The following is a 22,758-nucleotide window of genomic DNA, read 5'->3' on the forward strand; positions in this document are numbered from 1 at the left end:
CAGCCATTCCTTTTTGGCATTGCACACAAATCCCACCCCAAGAACAGGTGCGAAGCAAAATATTACTCTTAAAAGAGCAATAGATCTTTTGGTGCTGAACCTGGCTGTATTCTCCCTAAGGTATTTCACAACAAAATAAGTTATTCATGGCACTCGGAAATAATATAAAAAATGCACAGATTTACTTCCAGAATACTTGGTAGCTTGCCAGCAATATTACTAAAAGCAATTATTTTCCTTAAAAAAAAAATCTGCATGGCAAGGCAGTTTAAAGCGGTGAAGGAAAGGACAAAAATTAACAGCGTAATTGAAAAGAACAGTAAATTCTTACCTGTTAATGTTGTTTCTACATGCCCTCTCCCCCAATATTCAGGATATTAATGAGCTTCAAGAGTTTGGGCCTTTTTTTTCATGCTTAATGGCTTCACCATCATCACAATAATAATAACGCAAAACCTACACACTAACCTATATTGAACTGCAGTTTGTTACAGCAGAATAACATTGGGAAGGGTTTTAATGTCAGCATCCTTTCAGATGCAGATTACAGTAATACAGAAAATACATTTTCTCTGGGACATACCATATGGGAATAAAAAGATTAAAAAAAGAAAATGGAAAGACTTATTTTCCTCTAGAAACAAACAGGTGAGTGATGAGATAACTCAACCCTAGAAATCAGTGGAAATTCCTTCATCGTGGAATAAAATCAAGATACTGATCATTAATGTAGCTATGTGATTATTAAACTCAGATTAATCCTGTGTATCTTCACCTCCTAAATGCGGAGCAGGGATGCCACTGGCTCCCTCTGTGGTCCCTGGGGTGGGGTCTGTGTTACCAAAGGGACAATCAGCTCTTGGGTGGGCTGAATCCTGCCCAAGAGACAAAATCACAGAATCCCAAAATGTCAGGGGTTGAAGGGACCTGGAAAGCTCATCCAGTGCAATCCCCCTGCCGGAGCAGGAACACCCAGCTGAGGTTCCACAGGAAGGTGTCCAGGCGGGTTTGAATGTCTGCAGAGAAGGAGACTCCACAACCTCCCTGGGCAGCCTGGTCCAGGCTCTGCCACCCTCACTGAGAAGAAGTTTCTTCTCAAATTTAAATGGAACCTCCTGTGTCCCAGTTTGTACCCATTGCCTCTTGTCCTGTCATTGGTTGTCATCGAGAAAAGCCTGGTTCCATCCTCCTGACACTCACCCTTTATATATCTGTGAACATTAATGAGGTCACCCCTCAGTCTCCTCCAAGCTCAAGAGCTCCTCCAGCTCCCTCAGCCTTTCCTCATAAGACAGACAGTGGGATCCACTTATTTCCTCATCTAAAAGGCCATTTTACACCCAGTGGACAGGGGCGTTGCCCTAAACCCCATCGATTTATTGTCCCATCTGGGCTAAACTTTCTCTGAGACTCTTGTGAAGAAATGAGGTGGTGCCTCACTTTTTCCCTTTCAAGAGGCTTCCCAGGGCTGGTGTCTGAAAAGGACAAGAGAGATTAGAGGACAGAAAATAAGAGGAATCCATCATCAAGAATGTCAGTGGTTAGAATGTCGGATCACAAGTCAGGAAGATGTAACAGCCTTCAAGGGACCCATTTTTCAGTGGAGAATATAGCATTTGGGACAGTCATGCAGCTAAAGTCTCCTTTTTAGTACTAATATTCTTCATAGGAATATTAGTATCTTTACGGTTGGAGAGCCTGAAGAGCTGGAGAGCCTTCCCCTGACCTTCACATTTCAAGTGATCACCATGTCTCTGAATATCTCTATAAGGTGGCTTCTGTAGGTTGAGATACCCAAGCAATCCCCATGTAGTGTTAAAAGGCGAATTGTTTGCAAATCTTACTTGGAAAGGAGCAGTTTAAGAGTTTTGAGGAGCTGAAACAGGGAAGAATGAAAATTCCCTTCTGGATCTGCTACTCATTTTTGTAGTTCTTTACTAACTTCTGCAATTGATGATGGATCTTTAGTGGTAAGAGTTCTGGCTAATTTTTATTTCAAGCTGAAACATCTTGTTAATATTAAGGTTACAACTGATAGAAAGCAAGTGAAAGATGACAGCCAACAGATGCCTGATCTTGACTGGGTAATTCTAATTTATTCTTGTCTTCCCCTACTCAAAAGGCATAAGGGAAGCTTAATAAAGTACAGATCATAGCACATTCCTTTTTTTTTTTTTTTTTTGTTAAATCTCCCTTCTGAATTCTCCAGACTCTGACTATAACGTTTTTGTCTACACAGTTTGCAGAAGAAGCATGTCTGAAGCACACACTCATTTACTGGAAGTACTTTATAATGCACTATTTAATTCAAAGGAGAGAAAAAAAAAGAACATGTTGCTGCAACCACGGTAACAATATTAACAATAGAATGTGTGGAGCCTGAAAGGAAATTACTCAGCAAAACATGGTAATAAAAAGAAAAGTCACCATAGATTATCAACTGGGGTGTTAACAAATAATTTGTAATGCTAAGATTACACAGTAATTCTGGCACTGCAAATTGCACTGATACATTGAACTGTATTTTGGGCCAGTGATTTGGGTCAACATGATTTGGGAAACAGGAAGGTGGATGTAAAGACTGAGTAAAAATCTTTCCTCTGCAGAGGGTCAGAGCTACTTGGGAGGACCTTGCAAGGCCTTTGGTAAGTTTAGGTAAATATGGACAACATTAGGAAACGAGTTCTGGACAAGGACAGGGAACAAGAAAAACACACAGACGTAATTACCATTTTCCTATAGCTCCACTAGCTATTGTAAAACAGCTCTGAAGATAAAATGTTTGCAAAAACCCAATGAAATTCTGGAGCATGTGGCTTGAGCATCAGGACAGATTTCTGATTTAATAAGAAGCCAAAATGGATACGGGAAACATAGCAGCAAACAGCACGTAGTGCTGTGTTTAACCAGGAGTACTGGGATTTACGCCACGCTGGCACTCTGTGTAATTTGGAAAACCAGCTATCTACCACCTTACACCTAGGACCTGATGTAACACTGCTGATGGCCACGGGAGTATTTGAAGGCTTTCATGAACTCTGTATCAGACACCAATGAATAAGTGAAAGCATCAGTTAGATTTCTTAACTACCCAGGAGAAATGGTGTTCCTTGTTTGAAAGGCTTCTATTTAATTATTTCCTGCTGTAATGTACCTCTGTGTTTCTAAGTATCTTCCATAAGCATTCAATTCTATCGAGTCCTAATTTCCTGTGCAGTTTCTTAAGCACTCCTTCCAGCAGCAGTAATGGCTTAAGCAGTGTGGAAGCAGAAAGTGTGGTGGTTACTGCAAGAAATGCTCTTTAAATTATCTATTATGTCAATTAAAATGGCTAAAAGTTGGGTCTGTGATGGTAGAGCAGCCACAGCTGTCATGTGAGTTTTCCAGCTTCTGATTGCCAGAATGTTTCAGTTTTACAAAAAAATATGAGAATTTTCCAGAAAGGCAACTTATTTGATGGGAAAGCAAAAGTTAACAGTAACATGTTGACTGCCTTTCTGGTCAAGTTGGTAAGGCTTGGAGAGCAGGTTTGGATATTGGGCTGGTAGTTTGCTTGACAGATTTAAAGCTCATTTAAATGTATCCCAGAACATTAGTGACTAAAAGAAAAATTATTCCTCTCTGTAGGATGCGGGTCCAGCAATGTAAAATGAATTGGTGCTTTTAATCTTGTCACCAGTGAGTAAGTGTCTATATCGCTGTAGTCACTGGCTGGTGATTTCAGAGATGAAGCCAAAGACAAATGGACCTTGAGATTAAACTGCTCTTCCTAAACAGAGGTGACCAACAGATGCATGGTGGAAGTGTTGGGGCCGATTGTACCTGCATCCAGTTGATTGTTAAATGGGAGATTTGAGTTCCATTCTCAACCCTTCTGCACACATGAAAAGCATGCGGGATTGTCTGCAGGATGTTATGTTCCCCATGTATTTTTGAATTGTGAAGATGGAAAGAAGCAGCACAGCACAATTTGACAGCAACGGCCCTGCAGCCTGAATTTTGGCTTCCAGGGTGGTCAGATCTGGAATTTCAGTCCACGTCTACTAATCTCTCAGTCCGCTAGATAAGAAAATGCCGCACTTCAACAACACTTCTGCTGCAAGAATTTCTGTACACAATATATCACAGCTGAGCATCGCCAGCTCGGTTGAACTGTCTCGAGCCATCTGATGTTACTCATCCTGCCTGTGAGATCCTTCTGGCCTCTTGATACTGCCCACATTCTTCCCAAGAGGAGACGAGGACAGAGAGAAACATCAGTTCCACTCTGCACATATACACAGCATTAATCACTGCTGACTTCTCCTGCTAATGAAGAAAACCACTTCCCCTCTCTCCTGCTCCCTCTCTCATTTAACCAGTTATGTGCCTTGGCGGACATTAACACTAAACCTGGATTAAGACTAAAGTGAATCTTTAGTTTGTCTCAGCTTCTTTGGAAAAGATGAAAGCTAAGGTGTACAACTGTACAACAAATTTTAAAAATGGAGTTATCCCAGGTTTAAAGTGTTCCTGCAGCGATTGCACTGAATAAATCAGTGAGCTCTTCATCACGTTGAAGGCAGAGAAAATAAGTGTTTTGTTTTGTGTAGGAAAGGATTCTGTATGGGAATAGCTACATTTTCTGCTCATCTCTCACACTTGGGTCTATCCAGGGCCTACCAGCATGTTGCATAACAATTTGGGTGGATCTGGGATACGATCTCCCATATAGACCTGAATGAAATATTCGGAGCCTGTTTCTTGGGTGCTTGCACACAAACGCTGTCCATCTCTACATCAGTTAGGGGTGCCCTAAGCACTGCAAAAGCCTGGAATGCTCAAACCTCAGTCTGAACAGTCCTGAATGCCCCTGAAGTCAAAGAAATGCTACAAATTATTGAAGCTGGAGGAAGAGAGAGGCTCAAGAGGTGAACACATACAGCTGCTCTGACTGAGGCAGCATCCAATCTAGACCTTTCTCAGCAGTTATTTGTCTAGTTTACACTTAAAAACTTTTAGCACAGGAGCTCCTCCAACCCATCTGTCTATCTCCTCCAGTGCCTGGCAGCCTAGAAACTGTTTATGAGGAGGACCTAGGTGGCTCTGTTCAGCTGATAGAACAGATGACTAAAGGGAAATCTAGGTGCTTTTAACTATTTCAGGTGTGGGGATAGATACTGTCTACTATCTAACTGTCTTTTAATTATTTGAGGTGTAAGGATATACAGAAGATGGAGCCAGACTGTTCTTGGAGGTGCTCAGAGAGCAGAGGGCAGGCAATGGACACAAGTCACGGCAGTGGAAATTCTGACTAGCTCTTAGGAGAAAAGTTGTTGCCAACAAGCATGGCCAGCACCAGAACCAGGACATAGAGGTTGTGACCTCTCCATCCTGGGAGATACTCAAAGTGTAACTGAACAAAGCCCTGAGCAACCCGCTCTGACCTCAAAGTTAGCCCTGCTTTAAGCAGGAGAATGGACTAGAGAACTTCAGCGATCCCTTCTAAAATAAGTTATTCTGTGGCACTGTATTTTTATGATGATGTTTTCATGATTAGAAGCATTTTGCTTTTAGCATGTGACTGAACTGCTGTAAAATCAGTCAATTTCTGGAAGACTATTACCTTGTTCTCCTTCATTGTGCTCTTCTCTATATTAAACAGTTGCTGGCTCAGTGCAAACCTGTTCAGGGTTACCTAAGGTAATGCCAGTTAACTCCAGGCTCAGATCCAAATGACCACTTCAGGAACTTCTCAGTCTTGCTGAGAAACACTACAAACAAGTAGAGGAAAGAGGTTCTCCTAACTTCATTCCAGGAACCAGACTCCTCCTTGTGAATAGATCTGAGCTGTAAATGGAAATTTCAGCTTAGCCTAGACGGTCATGCTGCAGAATAACCCTTGAGCTACATGAAGTGTCTGCTACATTAGCTGCATAGAGTGATTGCATTGTCCCTGGACAAGGTGCAGTAACCTGGGCTGTCCCCTCTGTCCCCTCTGCAAAGTCACTGTCCAGGTTGAGCTAAAAACCATCAGGGATAGTTGAGCATTCAGGATCTGAACTGAGCGCAACACCAGAGTTATAACTCAAACTAACCCTTCAGTGAAAACAAACTCTTAACCTAGTAAAACTATTCCACCTCCTGGAAAGCCTGGGAACAGTTTAGATAAAGCAACACGTGGGGTTTTATGCCAGCTGCCTACACAAGTGATTTATGGACTGTAATATGCCATGGAACCCGAGCATTTCATCGGTTTCCTTAAAGAAAGAGGGGTGGATTGTGGTTGCACTTACTAAACAGCCTATCTGTTCCTTCAAGGCATCACCTCTCCTCAAATAAAAGCAAACTTGCTTTTTTGAACGAGCCAGACCTCTCATTTCCTACAAACAAAATAAACATCTCAGTGGAATCGTGCTTCAGCAGCTCTGGATTTACAAACATCAGAAGTAAATTCTGATTATTTATTTTGGATAAATAATGAACAGCATAAAAATTGCTGACGTTAACATTCATTGGAGAAGTTGGTTTAATGGGCCCCATAAAATCTTCTATTGATGGCAGGTTCATAAAGCTCCATATTGACTTCAGCTAAAGGCTATAACTTCTATCAATACTGTCAACAATTAATATTGACCAATAAAGGTATCCTGTAAACTGAGTCATAGCATTATGTTACTTTATGCTGCCATTAGCAAAAATTCATCTCTTCTTAAAAGTGTTTCTCCTATAAATCTAGGATTTCTCAGAATAGCCTGTGTGACAGCAGAGTCCAGAGTAACACGGCTTCCATGCAGAGGGAGGAAACCCAGAGCAACCTCTGCATTTGCTGGACAAAACTTCTGAGGAGATCTCAGGCTTCTTTTTCTCCAACAGCAGTTTTCAGGTTGTGAGGCATTTGCGTGCAAAAGTTTCTCACACCTTTATGTGTGCCCCGCAATTGCAAAATGAAAACGTCCAGATTTTGTGTACATTTAAGACTTTTCCTTAGTCCTTCTTCTTTTTTTCCCTTGCAACCTTTGTTTGGAGATGTTCATACCACCAATTCAGCCTGTAATCCCTATACTGAAATATGTCTTTCTCTGAGCTCTGTAGCAGTTTTTGTGACCAAAACCTGGTTGATGTCTCTCCTATCTTCCCAGGGAAGTCTAAGCATCAGATGAACCTCCCCAACATCCAGTCTGGATCGTAATATTTTCCCTCAAGTTCCACCACCTCTTTTTTTTTTTGGTTGTTTTTGTCACTTACATACTGGACACCAACAAATATCTAGATTTTATTTATGCTACAAACACTTTCTATTTTTGAGTATCATATAGCCTTTATCATTCAAAACACTCAAAATCTAAAACTACAAAAGCTCAGGACCCATATAAACTCCTTCTGTATTTGTACAGCACTTAAAATACCTGAAGCTATCTTCTTCACCTTTCTGCCTTCTCTTTCCTAATTGCTATGAAATGGTGGTTCAACAAATGCTTAGTGTGTCATTGAATGTAAGGGAAAAGGAATTGGAGGTTGTCTTGGTTCTGACATGAGTATTACTGCCTCGGTTATCAATTTCAGTAAAGTCTTTCAAGACATGTGCTGTTGCTAATGTGTTGTTGCTAATATAATTTCTTTTGTAAGTGATCTGTAGGTACAAAGTTGCATTTGCACATGTAGAGATAGCATTATGGAAACCAGTGAAAAAGACTCTAGCATCTAATGTAATTCTTCACACTTAAGGAAAAAAAAAAAGGCTAAAATTCTGTATTTGCTTTTCTGAATAGGCATGGAAAGAAAAATGTACGAGGTAGCTGCTTATACACCACCATGAAAAGCACAGGAGAATGGGACGGAAGCGCAAGGTGTTTGCGTTTGGTTGTTTTCTAGTGATTCGTGAAGATTGTGTAAAACTCTGACCTGGATGATGCCTCTGGTTTTTCAACAAAACACAAGGCTTGGAAGGAAAATTATATAACCTGGCACTGCATATCTGCCCGGGTGCACAGCTGTAAGATGCTACACTACGAAACTTAAAAAAATATTCTAAAGATAATTTTAAGAGACTCTTCTGTACGTCCTTTAAAAACAAGGCCATTTATTTTTGAACTTTGCCTACTATATTATTATCTCTGAGCAGAAACTTAATAAGCTTCTCCTGTAATTTTGTTGGAGTTAAACATAAAATCATGTGGGTGGTGTATGTCTCACCGTGTCATGGCTTCCCAAGGAAAAGCCATCATCATTTGTCACTATAATACTGTGGCAAAAAAAGCATAAAGAGATCAAGCAATACAGTCATTTCACATCAGCTTTCTGTACTGAGTTCAAGCTCCCGATGCCTTATACGCAGCGGTTATATTAAGAAGCAGGCTGTGCCATAATTGAATTAAAGGTGCAAAGGCATATAGGGCTGTGTGAACCCCCAGGTCAAGCTGCAATTGAATCAAAATCCTCTCTCCTTTCTACACTGCCTGGCAGAACTGCTGACCAAAAGGTTTCCAGACCTACAAAACACACGCAGGAGTCCCCGCAGCTGGGGACACAAAGTTACAAAGATAAAAAATATATATATATATATATATCTGTGACCTTCAGCTTTTATTTCGCATGAAGAAAGAGCCTTCTAAAAATATTTCACCGTCATTTTCCTTCTGAGAGCAGTCAGCCGATTTACATAAATGAAACGGCTCCTGTCAAGGAACCGGCGAGGAAAAGGAGGAAATTATCTGCCCTGAAAATCTGTAGCAAAGATAAGAGCAGCATCGGCCAGGGGAGGGGAGATTTAAATGCTTTTTCTCTGAAAGGTCGCTACAAAAAGCAGAGAGAGTATTACAGCCACTTAATGATCTCTGTCGCTGTGATAAATAAGTAGGAGCTTCTCCAGCAGTTTATTAACAAACACTCTGTAGGACAGTACAAAAGGCCACGACGTGGGGCTATTAGAAGAGTGTTTCCACTGCATTCGATAAAAGAAAACCCAACAAAAAAACAGCATAAAACCTAAGGAAGATTAAGGTGGAGTGGTAAGAAGAGGCATTCCTGGCAGAGCTGGAGGCTGACGCCGCATGCGCTGTCACCACTTACCGGTTTCGGTATTTTCGTGCTCCGTGTCGGTGAGGGTGAGGTTGGAGTTGGCCCGGCTGGACAGGCAGGAGCTGCGTCCGGACTTGGTGTTGCGTCCCCAGAGCCTCACCGGGTGCTCGGGTGACATGACCACGTCTGCCTCTGTGTCGGCATCCGAGCCGGCGCTGATGGAGTAGCCGCAGTGAGGCAGCCCGATATCAGTCCGGTACAAAGTCCCGTGTGTGGGTGTCATGTCTTCAAGACCCAGCTCTCTTAAAGAGAAGTTGGCTCCTGGGAGAGAACACAGCAGCCTGGTTAGTCTAATAGAACCACAGAATGATAGGATGTCCTGAGTTGTAAGGGACCCACAAGGATCATAGAGTCCAAATCATGTCCCTGCATAGGACAACCCCAAAATTCACACCATGTGTCTCAGGGTGTTGTCCAATCACTCCTTGAACACTGTCAGGCTCGGGGCTGTGACACCTCCCTGGGAAATGAGGTGCTCCACCAGTGCTCCAGCACCCTCTGCGTGAAGAACCTTTTCCTAATGTCCAATATAAACCTTCTCTGGCACATCTAATAGAAGATGGTTTCATCTAGCACAAGTCAGTGGCAGAACCATTCATCCTCTGTCTACAAGTGGGGCACAGCAGTTCCCAAGTCCTAATGTCACACCAAAAATTCCCCTGTTTTGTGGTCTTGGTCAGTGAGAGACCAAATGACCATGCCAAGACCAAAAAGCAGCTGAATTCCTGCTTCTGGAAGCTGACAAATATTCAGGGTGTGCTCAATGAAATAATCAAATTTGAAAGCAAAGACGGATGCAGAAATGGTGGAATTCTTTAGGAGTGGTAAATAGTAATCTTGAGACAAAAGAAAAATGAGGCATGCAATGATCACAAGTCTGACCATACACCTGGCAACTCTACTACAATAGAGAATTTGAAAGAGCTCTGCTCATTGAAATTCCTGAAATTACATACTGGGGATTTAAATTGCCTTTGGTGATCTCACTTTCCCCTTGCTGACCACTCACACCTTGACTCAGTTTAGCTATTCATTCTGATACAAGTCACAGCAGAGGTTATTTGGCTGCAAATAAATGCAATTGTTTAGCTGACTAGAAATATAACCTGAAAAATGACTCCTGAGTTCATGTCTAGTTACCTGCAGAGCTTCAAAATCAGATCGAACCCATCTGAATGAGGCTTCAAATATTAGCACACTTTGTTCGGAAAGTTGCACAGGAAAGCTATGGAGACCAATTAGTGGCTCCATTTTAATCCACATTTATTTATTAATGCATGCTTTTCTTTTTTTCAGCCCTGAATGCCTTTAAAAGATTTTGGCCTTTAGCTGCATCACGCATTTATATGGAACAATGCACCACTGCTCCTGTAACGCTACGCCTTGATGAGGTGGATTAAGGAACTATCTGTAATCGGTAGGAGGCATCAGATCCTGGATCATGGCCAAATGCCAACACCATTGATCAAATTTAGCCTAGCTGGCTTCTTCCCATTATTTCAATAAGTAAATCCCTGACAATAAAAAGAGAGGTGGAACCTGCCAAATCTACACCCAGGCCACAGACTCATTTTTTTCGAAAAGATAATCTGAACACATGATCTCCAAGAAGCTTCAGGTCCAAACCTAGCTTTCAACAGTGAAGTTCATATCTATGTGTTATTGAGATCTGTTCATCTGGTCTGGAGTGCAGGGTTGTATTCAAAACTAAGTTATGATTCTCACCCCGCTCAAAACCACACATGTGGCTCTCCTCACATTTCTGTTTGCTGATGTTAAATATTATCTGGTGGAAAATGTGTATCCAATAGAAAACAGTCAGATTTCTACTTTTCCACAGTCTGGTTTGATGCTTCTGGAAATAACCTGGCTTATGCCTTAGCTCTGCTGCATAGGGAAGATCTCTCATAGCACACATGCATCAAATGATCAGCCAGCTCCAAACAGATGCTGTTTTACTACGTTTCTTTATTCAGTTGACTTTGCCGCTCATAGTGATCAGAATTTGAATGCAAGGTGAATAATGGGACTGGACAACATTTCCATGCAGAGCTCAGAGAAGGATCTCTTTGATGTCAAGAGGAAATAACTAAGGTTCAGCTGGTTCCGAATGTATGGCTGATAGAACTCAAACTATATAAAGTGTTCATGAACTTCACACCTTTTTAATTGACCGAACAAGATTAAAGCTTTCAGACAGAGTGGACATTGCTTGGGTCTCACACCTCCATTAAATTCTAGAGCCTCACTCCGGGAGCACAGTGCAAGCTTGTGGTAAATTAATCCATTTAACTTGATTGCAAAGTGCTCTGAGAGAACATCCTCCGCTACTCCATGGCATGAGGTAGCCGGTGAACTTGACCTAAGTTATAAATGCAGGGAAGCAGCATCTCCCCAGAGACTTCCAGTTTTTAATTTTGTGCAAGGCCAGATAGCTTTTAAACCATCCTCTGCGGAGTACTGGAAAACATCATCTTTTGGTTTTGCTTGCACGTTTCTGTCCCTGATGGCGAGTTCCACCTTCCCCTGAAACAAGGCACATTCAGCATCACCAGACACATCAATGTGCAGCGTGACTGATCCTCTCCAGTAACAGCAGCTCATAAATTATGAAAAATGACTGCTACAATTAACTGAAAATCAAATTTATTTGCAATAAACAGCAGGAGATGCATCGATTTTCATATTCTATGCTCACTGTTGCCTTTTAAGCTGGAAGAACTCAAGTCAATAAAAGGAAGATAATAAATATCTAAGACTTTTTAATTCAGATCTGGTCTATTTTTTCCCGTGCTGACTTGCACGTTTGCTGGCACTCTCACTCTAGCTAAAACCATTTAAATGCTGACTTGTTTATTTACTGAATTTATTTGGTCAATTTGAAATGTTTCCCTCCCCTGCCTTCCAAACCAATGCAGGAGAGAAATTCACTGTGCCTTGTTGATGTCAAGCTGGATAATAAGACTTGGCTTCAGTTGGCACGAGCCCAAGCAGCACCACAAAGTGAGGTCCATCCATGGCTTTGTGCCAGGGGAAAATGTGGCACAGAAAATCTGGGGTAATTGTTGACAGTCCACAGGCCAGTCTTGGGACTCTTAAGGTAAACTGGGAGAAAATTATAAATTGAAAAATCCGTTAGTGACGTATCAGAAGTAGAACTAGTGCCCTGACTTTGTTAATCTGAACTTCTCAGTTAATTTCAGCGACTTAGATGAGTGATTTTTACTATTTCTCAGTACCCTACAAAATTTTCCTAGGGAAGTATGAACTTGTGTATAACAAATTTATACTCCCTATCAGTAGTCTGGCTTTTCTTATTTATCTTTTGTGGCCTTCTTAGGAGAACTCCATGGACCTGCATGGCCTCATAGACCCTCAGGTTGAAAACCGCTGACCTGTACTAATTCACATCTATCCTGCATGATGAATATATTGTATGAAGTGAGCAAACTCAATGACCTAAAAGGTTTCCTTTTCTTTATAACCTCATGGATTCCTTAGAGAGGATGAAGTACTTCAGAGCTGCTAAGAGGGAAACTCCTTTTATGATTGCAAAGTATTACTTACAACACCTATTGGCCCTTTTGATAATCATTGCCTATTACAGTTGTCCTGAAATACAAACATCAAATCCACGTGCACAAAAATACTTCTGCAAGTCATTTTGCTTGTGCATGCCTTAAAGATGAGTCTTGCACCAAAACCACAAGTTTGTGGTGTTTGAAGAATGAAATTAAGCAGCCCTCAAGCTAAACGAGTGCAGTTGTATGCATTCCCTTGGGGAATCAGCTTCTCCAAACTGCTGAGGGTGTGATCAGAGCAGCCTTGGGTCAGCTATTTTATGTTCATTGTCTGGAATGCTGCCTGCTCCATCTGACTCACTTTGCCATTTTATGCTTTTCTTGATGGACTTCTAAAAATAATTTATGTGAAGCCCTGCTGGGTTTCTGAACTAAGACACTTGTGTCTCTACAGAAAAATGAAGATGAGACAGGAGAGGGGCCAGAAATCTACCTCACGTAGGCAACAACAGCAGTGAAAATATAACTGCACCAACTTCAGGCTAGCGATAAAAAGAAGAATATCTGGAATCTCTTATCAAGACTGTGGAGCCCATGCTGAGCCTTGAACCTCCACATCTTCACAGCTGCTGTGACCCAGATTGACTAGCTGGACTCCTATAAATCCTAAAAGTAGTTATTTACCATTCCTCTAATATTGGAGCATGTCCTCATCTCAAATCTACATTCTACAGACCGTGTACAATGCCAAGGGTGATTCGTCCCATCTGCAGTTCAGTTGCCTCCCTTCCTCCAGGCTTCTTGGGTTTTGCTGTAGCCCAGATAGACAGTATGGACAGTGGCACTCTCCTTTAGTTGTATTCTGCCTCTGGATTGTTGTTGACTTCCATCATGACAGAGCAGGCACAAGACACAGTGAAAAGGTCTTCTGGGCAGGTAAGGACTTGCCACGCCATGTCAGCACTGTGCAGTGTGTGCACAGGGGGTCTGGCCTCATGATGGGATGTGACAAAGGGCTGTTGCAAGCAGGAAGACTAAGACACAGAAAATGTGTCTTAGTAGATGCTATGAAACACAGGCTAGTGGTATCACTCTTGAGACTGAAACAATCTAAATATGAGGAACTTCTTTACTTTGAGGGTGCCAGAGCACTGGACCAGGCTGCCCAGAGAGGCTGTGGAGTCTCCTTCTCTGGAGACATTCAAACCCACCTGGACACCTTCCTGTGTGATCTGCTCCGGTGACCCTGCGTTAGCAGGTGGGTTGGACTGGATGATCTCCAGAGGTCCCTTCCAACCCCAACCAGCCTGTGATTCTGTGACATTGGTTTGCACACATCCCATGTCTGTGCAATACAATGAAGATGTTCATTGCTGCTCTCTGTCTTTATATCTTGCTTTTAGCCTTGAAGTCCTTCAAAGCTTGCCTCCCACACAGCCCCAGCTCTCAGCTCGTCCTGCTTACAGCAGAATCTGCTGAAATGTGCTCACCTGCTCGACAGAATTCATCGGCCTCCTGGTGCACCATGTCTTTGACCCGATTGCTGTAGGTCAGCCTGGAGTCTTGATCATAAGCCTTCAGGGTCTCACTGGAGCTGTAGGACTTTTGGGGTGCCTTGCTGTCCTCACTCTCGGCTGAAGAGCTGGTGTAGCGGCGCTCAGTGTCGCGGCGCCGAGTCAGAGATCGATACGGTTTCCTTTCTTTTACATCCATGGCACCCTTGTCTGAGTATTCAACATTAAAATAATGACGTCTGTCTGGTGGTCAGATTGGAATAACCTGAAAGAGAGAGCAAAAGAAATGGGATCTAAGTTCACGCCTTTGGGCACCTGAAAGCTAATTTGCTTTCTTTGTACATTCCTGCAAGGAACAAAAAAGAGGTTATTTAACGGACTGCAGGAAAACCCTCTTAGAACAATTACCAATGGAAAGCAAGTCTCAATTATGTGTGAGTCATTTAATAATTGCCACAGCTAGCGGGACACATGCATGCAGCAACCTGCATTGGTCTGAACTCGTCACGTACTTGGGGATTTGAAACTGATGGTGATTTTCTGTGTCTTCTTTCCATGGGAAGTGATTCAGACACCTCCAGGAGGCACGTATTCGGTACATCAGTCACCTATCTCTGGGAAATCAGGCCATGCTGAAATGTGTCTATTTGTGCAGCCAGAAGACTTTGGAAAAATGCTGTCCTATAGTTTTAAAAGTGTTTTAATAGATCGTGAGGTTCGAAGGAATGCACAAAAGAAAAAGAGACAGTGTAAGAAGGCAAGTGGGAAAGAAAACAGAAGAAAGAGGAATGAAGAGGGGAGATGTGGATGGAAATCAGATGAAAATGTCTTCCTATTCAGAGCGCTCATCTTTACGCAGCTGGAAATACATTACAATTTAGAAGAGTTGAGAAAGTGTAAATAAATGATAGTGCTCTGCTTCATGTAACAGCATGGCCTGGGATTTATGCCTGTGGGAAAACCAATGTATATATAAACCGGTATGCAGGCATACACACCTGCACACAGAAAAAACCTGATATCAGAAATAAAACATGCATTAAAAGTGGTTTTGTCAAAATAATTAATAAATTGTTTTTTCACTTTAAGTTTATTAAATGCAACAGAAGGCACAGGAAAAGAGAAAAAAAAATGATTACTTGCAACAGGATGGTAAAATTTGTATTAAAATACATAAACTGGTTTATGAGGAAAAATACTGATGTAGAACTCGGAAACTAGGGCTTGAAATCTGTAATTACAGGCTGAATTTCTCACAAACAGAGTCCTCCTGGCCTCTAAAATAAAGAAATTGGGTATCTAAATGCCACACCAGGATATTATTGTTTACTACCAGTACTTAGAAAGGAAGAGGGTCAGAAAAAAGCTGTCAATCCTTTTTAGCAAATAGATATGGAATTGTATTGGCCAGGACTGAATCACACTCTGTTGGCATTTCTCTTTTGAAAGGCTACATCCTGAACATAGTAATGAAATCTCACTCCTTCAAGACTCTTAGACCCCAGACTTGCTTGAGATGCCGTGTCCTGGCTTTGGTGCAGTAGTCGAGGATGGATGCACTCTGAGTTCGCAGGTCGGTGGAAAGGGATGTGGTGTAATGTAACATTTGTGGCTCTCAAAACAATGGGCCTGTGAAGGATGGAAGACACTTAGCAGAGGTTCTGATTACCTACGGATCATTATACTAATGTAGAAGCTTGAAGACAATACTTTATTTTGAATTTCTCACTTGTCAGGCTGTCTGGCACAAGCATAACTAAGCATATTCCCAAGTTCAAGAGTGACTGCACAAGAGCTTCAGGATGGCTGTGAGATAAACCTGCAGCTGGGTAAAGAAAAAGTCGGTCCTGCTCCTATTTCTGCAGTTCTGACTTTGCTAAGACTGCTCTGTGGGTTTTGTCCCTTTAATCTCTAAAATTAGCTTTGCAATGACAGAACCCAATTCTGACAACTCGTATGGTTTCTGTGGCACTCTTCCTGGAAATCAAGACACTATAAATAAAGAAAAAAATCCACTTAATTCTTTCCCAGTCTATTCCAGTGATGGCAGCAGACAAAGTTCACACTCCCTATTTGTCAACAAAACATATATGAACTATTGAACACAAATGAAAGAATGGGGAAAAGGGAAATTTCTTATAATTATGCTTTACTTAAGTCATAACAGAGATCTAAGCACCACTTTGGTTTTAAAGATGTGTGTAAATCCACTGAACTCACTGACTTAAATTCATTCATAAACTATGTAAGTTCAATACAGTGAATACAAATGGAATTACTCACTGGCCAAAAATTACACACGTTAAATGTTTCTCACAGTAAAGGCCTGAGAGGTGCAAAAACTGAGGCCTGAATCTAGAAGCAATAGTGAAGGAAATGGTGTTATGCTAAGGACCAGTTTAACATAGTAATAGCATGTAAGAGTTTTACCAAATTTTGGTAGATATTTTGCTGTATCGAATCAAACATATCAGTACTTTAACACTGAGGAGAGGTAAAACTTATAGAGTATCCTTTTTGGCTTTAAAAGTAGCGACTTTATTGAATTGGTTTGTCTCCTTTATACCATCTCTGTTCTTGTGAAATCCTCAAAAGGAGCAGGCTTGTTATACCTTTTAATAAAACACCTTAAAACAGGCTCCCTCACAACGGCGCTGTAGTAAGAGCTGTTATAATGAACACCGAAATTGTGATTTATTGTCATGGGGGATGGTGATAGCAAAACGTGAGTGAGAAGCGGTTGCTATATTCTATAAGAAAGAAATGAGGTGGCTTCTCTCCATCCATGAGTATTGCAGCAATTCCTACCAAAGGCCAGTCGTTTAAAAACCCTTTAGTGGGAGAGGCACACGTGCCAAGAAAACCTTTCTGCACCGTTAGAGCCACAAGGCACAAGCTGGGTCTGTAATTATCATTAGTAACCTTGCAACTTAGGAAATGGCCAAAAAACTACCAGGAAATTGTCTGAATTCCCACCAGCTGAAGGTTTTTCTTTTCGTAAAGGAAAGTGCTGAAAAACTGGAATTCCTCCTACAGTTCATCAAAAACAGCCCTGTAAATTTGCACCATTCAGACACACATTCCTCTATAACAGGGCTTCGATTCCCAATTCATTCATGTCTTTATAAATTTAACCCTCCTCAACCCCATATTTTTTCTCTCTTGCTGCTTGTAAGGAGACACTTTTCAACTAGAAAGGCCACCCCCAAAACACACAATGAATATTTTTTTCTTTTTTTTCTTTGTTTTTTAAGAAGGACTTGTTGAATTTAACTGACTTAAGTAGGTTTCCAGCACCTCTCCATGGACATGCAGTTCTTGTCATCTCATCTCATTTTTATGGCCAAATTCCCAGATAGTTTAGATACCTTCCCTTCAATGTAGTTGTATTGTCAGGGAATTTGCCTCATAGTGTTTCTATGATAGATTATTATTTTTTTATCTGCTACTCATTGCGTCTTGATTTCATTTCTGCTACAATTTCTCCCATGCCATCAAGTCACATTTTTCCTCACTTCTCTGGCGCACAGCGAATACAAAGAATCACGCTCGTCTCAGTTACACACTCAACTACCAGTTTCTTTCCGCCTCTGCTTCATGATTGCTCCTCATAATTTTAAAAGCTTCCATAAACTTGCTGGACCTGATATAAAAAACCAAAGCTTCTAATATTGTCCTTTCCATGCCTTTAGTTCTTCTCCCTTCATAAAAGCAAAAAGGCCTTTTGCTTTGAGCCATTTCTATTTGGAAAGGACTTTCTTGTCCTATAATGCAATGTTTCTGGCTCAGTTTGATTATTTCATGATATTGCTGATTGCATAAATCATCAAATTTCATCATTTTTGTTTTTCTCCAGGTCGATTAATGGCAGTAGCCATTCTTATTTTCATCAGCACTCTGAGCGTACAGTCCCAGCTGGATCACAAGCTGGTTTGGAGTACAATTCACAACAGAAACATCCTTCAGGCTTTACATACTAAACTCAGAAAAATCCCACTGACCCTAGAAAGGGTTACTCGCATGGTAAAGCCTATAAAATCAGACTCCTTGACATAGTTATATATTTCAGAGGTGTGGGACTCTTTTCGCATCCTTGCAGATATGTCAAGAAGCGGAACAAAAAAAAAATCAGCTTTCTAGTTCTGGTGCAGTAGTGCAGTAAGCACAATGCTTATTTGCAGCTCTTTTTATTTTGCTTTTGCTTTGGTTGGCTACCAAGTAATCCTTTTATTATGTTTTATCCTGTATATCTATCCTCCTCATTCTCGGTTCTGTTGCTTTTTGTTGCTCTTCGGAGCTTTGATTAACCACACCAGCTTTGTGCTGCAGAATCGCACTCAGTGAATGGCAAGGGGAATGATTTATTTTCTGAGTTACCACTCAAAAGACAAACTTCCATCAATCAAAAACCAGACAAGAGAGTGTGACACCGCAAAGCGATATGCTAGGAGGCACTTACAGCAAAAGGGACAGGTGGTCTTTGATAGCTGGCTTACATTGCAGGTCACTAATCACAGAGATTAGCAGCCAGATGATAGACAGCACCTGTACTGGAAGACAGCATGTCATATCATCCAATTTTCCGTCAAAATGTGAGCATTTAAATGGTAGAGATTTCTTTATGTCTTTCCTTCAAAGTTATGGCAATGGGGTGATGAGAAAGCCGGAAGCATGAAATATCTTGTCTCCATGAGAAGGTGAGCATGGATCCTGGTGGGTCGAATTGGTCGAATTGGTCCATTTTTGTGCTGGAAGAAGCAAAGTGACTTCCCACAGTCATTTGTTTTCCTTCACAAAATTGCCTATTCAAAAATGCCATTGTCTTACTTGGCAAGGCTTTTTTTCTTCCCCTTCCACTGCTTAGGGCAATTTTTTTTCTCTATTTTTTATTGCCGTTGCCCTTTATAGAATGAGCACGGCCACAGAATACCGAGCAGCAAGCTGGATTTTATTTCCATCCTTTGGGCTCCACAAATTGAATCGTTAACTAAGACCTAATGCTGGTAAGTCATGAGCCAAGGATCCTTTTCTTCATGTTACAGAGGGGGAGATGAGGCATGGGAAGTCAAAGTGACTTGCTTAAGGTGTGACAAGAAGAAAGCAACAGAACTGAGAGGGGAATCGTGATCTCCCAGACAGAGTCTGATATTGAGCCTTGGATTTTTTTGAGAGTCAAGTCACGTAAGCACAGCAAAATACTTAATATAAAAAATCTTGGCCAATGCATGTCTGAAATATTTTTGTGAGAAGAGCAGTATGAACCTCAGCTATTATTAACAAGATGCTCTTTCATGTTTGGGTACTGTGCTTCAGTCAGAAAGACTGTAGAGCATGTACAATTCCAGTTGTGCCTTACCCGTGAAATCCCACGGTGAATGATGAAAACCCCACTCAGAGTCAAAAGAGAGACAGTTTTTCACCACATTGCACATTAATCTTCTCCAAAACAACAAATATTTGCATCAGACCAGCAATGTTATTTGGGAAGTTAGCTCCAACACAGGATCCTAAGATGCAGCCAAAGATGTTGTCAGTTCAGATATTTAAATGACTTTGTGGCTGTGATTAATAATGTCCTGCACTAAATTAAATAATGACTGACATTTCACATCTTCTTTGAAACAACGCGGTCCACTGTGACAGTCTCCCCACACTTCCATGAGGATGCAAAAGGCTGGTTTGAGGCTCCATATTCTGATCTTATGACATAAAATGTTGAACCTGGGAAATCTTATTTGGCCATTTCCATTTGTCCCCTCAAAACTGTGATATTGCCTGCCATTCCACTCCTGGTCTAAAGCACAAAGTTGAATGTTCTGATGTATTCAGCACATATTTAGGCATGTACTTAGGGATTCAAATAAAAATTATATTGCCAGGTGATCAGAGACTGCAATGATCTGATCTTAGCACATACACAACCATGGCTTAAACAGCGTGATGCTATTTACCAGCTTTCTGGGAGATTCCTCTATAACATAAAAGACTCCTGTGTTTTTTATTAAACTTTAAGATTCAGATTTATAAGAGGTTCAGATCCCAGGAGGACTTTGTAGGAAATAAATTAAGCTGTAGGTATAACATCCTCTCACATTTTTGGCAAAGGCTTTGGAAAGAAGCAGGCACAAGAGAGAAGAATGAAGAGTCAAGTTAACTCTGCTTGGCTACAACCCAGTGTTCAAAGAAACGTAACAAAAACTCCCTTTTCTGGTCTGAACCACTAAGCCTTTCTTCTACTGGTAAGAGACTTGCTAGGCAATTGGTAATGTCCAGTCCAAAAGATGTGGTTTGTGACCTTTTTGTGAATAAATCTAAAACTGTAACGAGCTGGAGGCCCAGAAAAGCTTGAAACAGTAGTTGAGGTTTAAAGTATGGCAGGAAAGCATAAAGAGGGCCAGAATGCAATCATTTTGATTATTTCTGGTTTGAAAACCCCTAAGTCTTCCCTCATGGGCTGTGGCATTTAGCCTGTGCTAGGGGAAGATTTTTGGGCCAGAATTTAAAAAAGTTCTCAAATATTTTTTGACTACTATCAGCAGCTTGGAGCTGCAGTCATCAGAACCCTTCTCTGGCTTCCTCCAAAATGGAAATTACTTTGTAAACGACCTTGTTTTTATATGGAAATATTCTTTATGAGTCTGTTTGGCTGTTCTCAGATGAGTGTGTTTCCTTCAGAATCTCAATTTAATAGATACCACATAAAGGTAATTAAATAAGAAATGCAAGAAGAACCAGCCTGACCATGTAGAGTGATTTAGGTTTAAACTGCAAATATTTTCTCACTCGCTCTGTCATACTCAAGGTTTGGGTGTGCGATGTGCCAGGCATCCACAAACTGGGTGAAACCAGCTTGGGTATCTGCAAGTCCCAGAGTGAGAAGGAGTTCGTGGCAACAAACGCAGGTAGTCACTGAACTCAAGCGTTCTCATTCTTCCTCCATCATCCACTATCTGCTAATTTGGGCTTTTACCTGGGATACAGGAGACCAAGATTTAAGTCTTTAGTCTGAATCAGAGAAAACAAAATCTTGAATGAGTCTCAAACATTCCAGGTGAAAGTCCAAGGCACAGGCTTCCTCAGTCTGCCTGAGGGAGTCTTCTTCCTCCAGAAAAGAAAAACAGAGTCTATTTTGCCTTCTGAAAAACATCAAAATGTATTTGATAACCTCTGTTCATCTCCTAGACAATAAGACTGGTACAAGGCTCACTCAGGGTGGTAAAAAGACTTCTGGGGTAAGCTTTGTATCTAATTCTTTGTGGTCTGCCATGGCCTACAAGGAACTTTTATTATAAAATGGCGGCCCATATGAACATGTAGCAAGGATTCCAAGACAATTCCCGTACATATCTTGTGTCATTTAACCTCTTCATCCCACCATTTGGTGAGAGAATACCCATGCCCAGATACACTCCTTCTGTATCCACGATTCTCAGCCAAGTGAACTGAATGAGGAAAATATATATCTTCATTGCCCCTGTATGCACACTATGCAGTCAAAGGCAATGTTTGATTTCTGTGAGCTTCTGAGAAAAATAGGAAGGACCAAAAGCTCTTATCTGCATATATATATATATATATAAATATACACAAATACGCATGAAGCAGAACTAGCAATCTCAGTAAGGAATCAGAGACCAGCTGAGCTCTCTTTTACACAGGAAAACTTTTCCCAGGGTTGTGCTCAAATGTCTGACTATACTCAACAACTCCGTGGCCATTGTGTGCCATGCAGTTGTGTCTAAATGTTGACCATGCTCTGAAGAGCTCCTGAAATCACGCACAGGACAATGATTGCACTGAGTCAGACCGAGGGACCATCAAACCCCATATCCTCTCTCCCAGTGCTGTGTGTGCTTTGGAAAAGCAGAAGGGAAAAGTGATTGGGAACAGTGATTTTAGGAATAAGGTTGGTCCATCCCCTCAATACACTTCCAGAAGACTGGTTGTTCAGCAAGTTTCTTAGCTGGGCCGCTGGGTTTGACAGCCCTTCATGGACCTGTCCTCTGAGAGTTTGTCATATCCCCTTTGATGGTTAAATATTTTTGGTTTTCGCAACAACCTGTGAGTAGTTTCCTAATGTGATTAAATACTGTGTGAAAAAGCACTTGTCTCCTTTAAACTCACTGCCTTGTCTCTTATGTGGGGATATTGATGAGCTCACAGCCCTTTCCATAAAAACAAAGTTTTGAACCCACACCCACTCTCAGACATATCTTATTTATCACTATTATACATTATTTCTGCTCTTACAGAAGAAAACTGAATGAAGGCTGGGAGTCTTCCACAAAAGAAGGCATGTCTGCATTTTCTCCCTGCAGTCACCATTCAATCCTGCTTCTAAAAAGATCAACGGTATCAGGAGTGGCTATATTTGCTGCAGGAAAACTGAGAAAGACAATACCATTGATAGATGAAGTGTAAACCATAAACCTTGTCATGTATCTGTATCCTTTAGTAATAGTATCACCTTGGTGAGGTGCTCATACGTGAAACAGAGCTCAGACTCCACCTCCACTTCGACATCCTTTTATCCAGCCCAGTGTCTGAGCTGCTCGCAGGGTGACAGCTTGAATTACAGAATCACAGAATCCCAGGATGTCAGGGATCAGTAAGGGCCTCAAAAGCTCATCCAGTTCAATCTCCCCACTGGAGCAGGAGCACCC

General features: G+C 41.4%; 1 protein-coding gene across 12 annotated transcripts in view; it reads right to left on the reverse strand.

Moving 5' to 3' along the window:
- TENM4 (teneurin transmembrane protein 4) overlaps positions 1–22,758 on the reverse strand; it is a 1,673,798-nt gene that overhangs the window by 372,088 nt on the left and 1,278,952 nt on the right. For all 12 annotated transcript variants that reach the window (XM_071817725.1, XM_071817645.1, XM_071817681.1 and 9 more), the window contains 2 exons: positions 14,072–14,360; positions 9,052–9,321 (listed from right to left, as the gene is read on the reverse strand). In XM_071817725.1, the coding sequence (XP_071673826.1) occupies positions 9,052–9,321; positions 14,072–14,294 (493 nt within the window). In that variant the 5' untranslated portion in view covers positions 14,295–14,360. The remainder of the gene's footprint in view (positions 1–9,051; positions 9,322–14,071; positions 14,361–22,758) is intronic.

The sequence above is a fragment of the Patagioenas fasciata genome, chromosome 1 (assembly GCF_037038585.1).
Source record: "Patagioenas fasciata isolate bPatFas1 chromosome 1, bPatFas1.hap1, whole genome shotgun sequence".
In the NCBI taxonomy this organism is placed as follows: Eukaryota; Metazoa; Chordata; class Aves; order Columbiformes; family Columbidae; genus Patagioenas; species Patagioenas fasciata.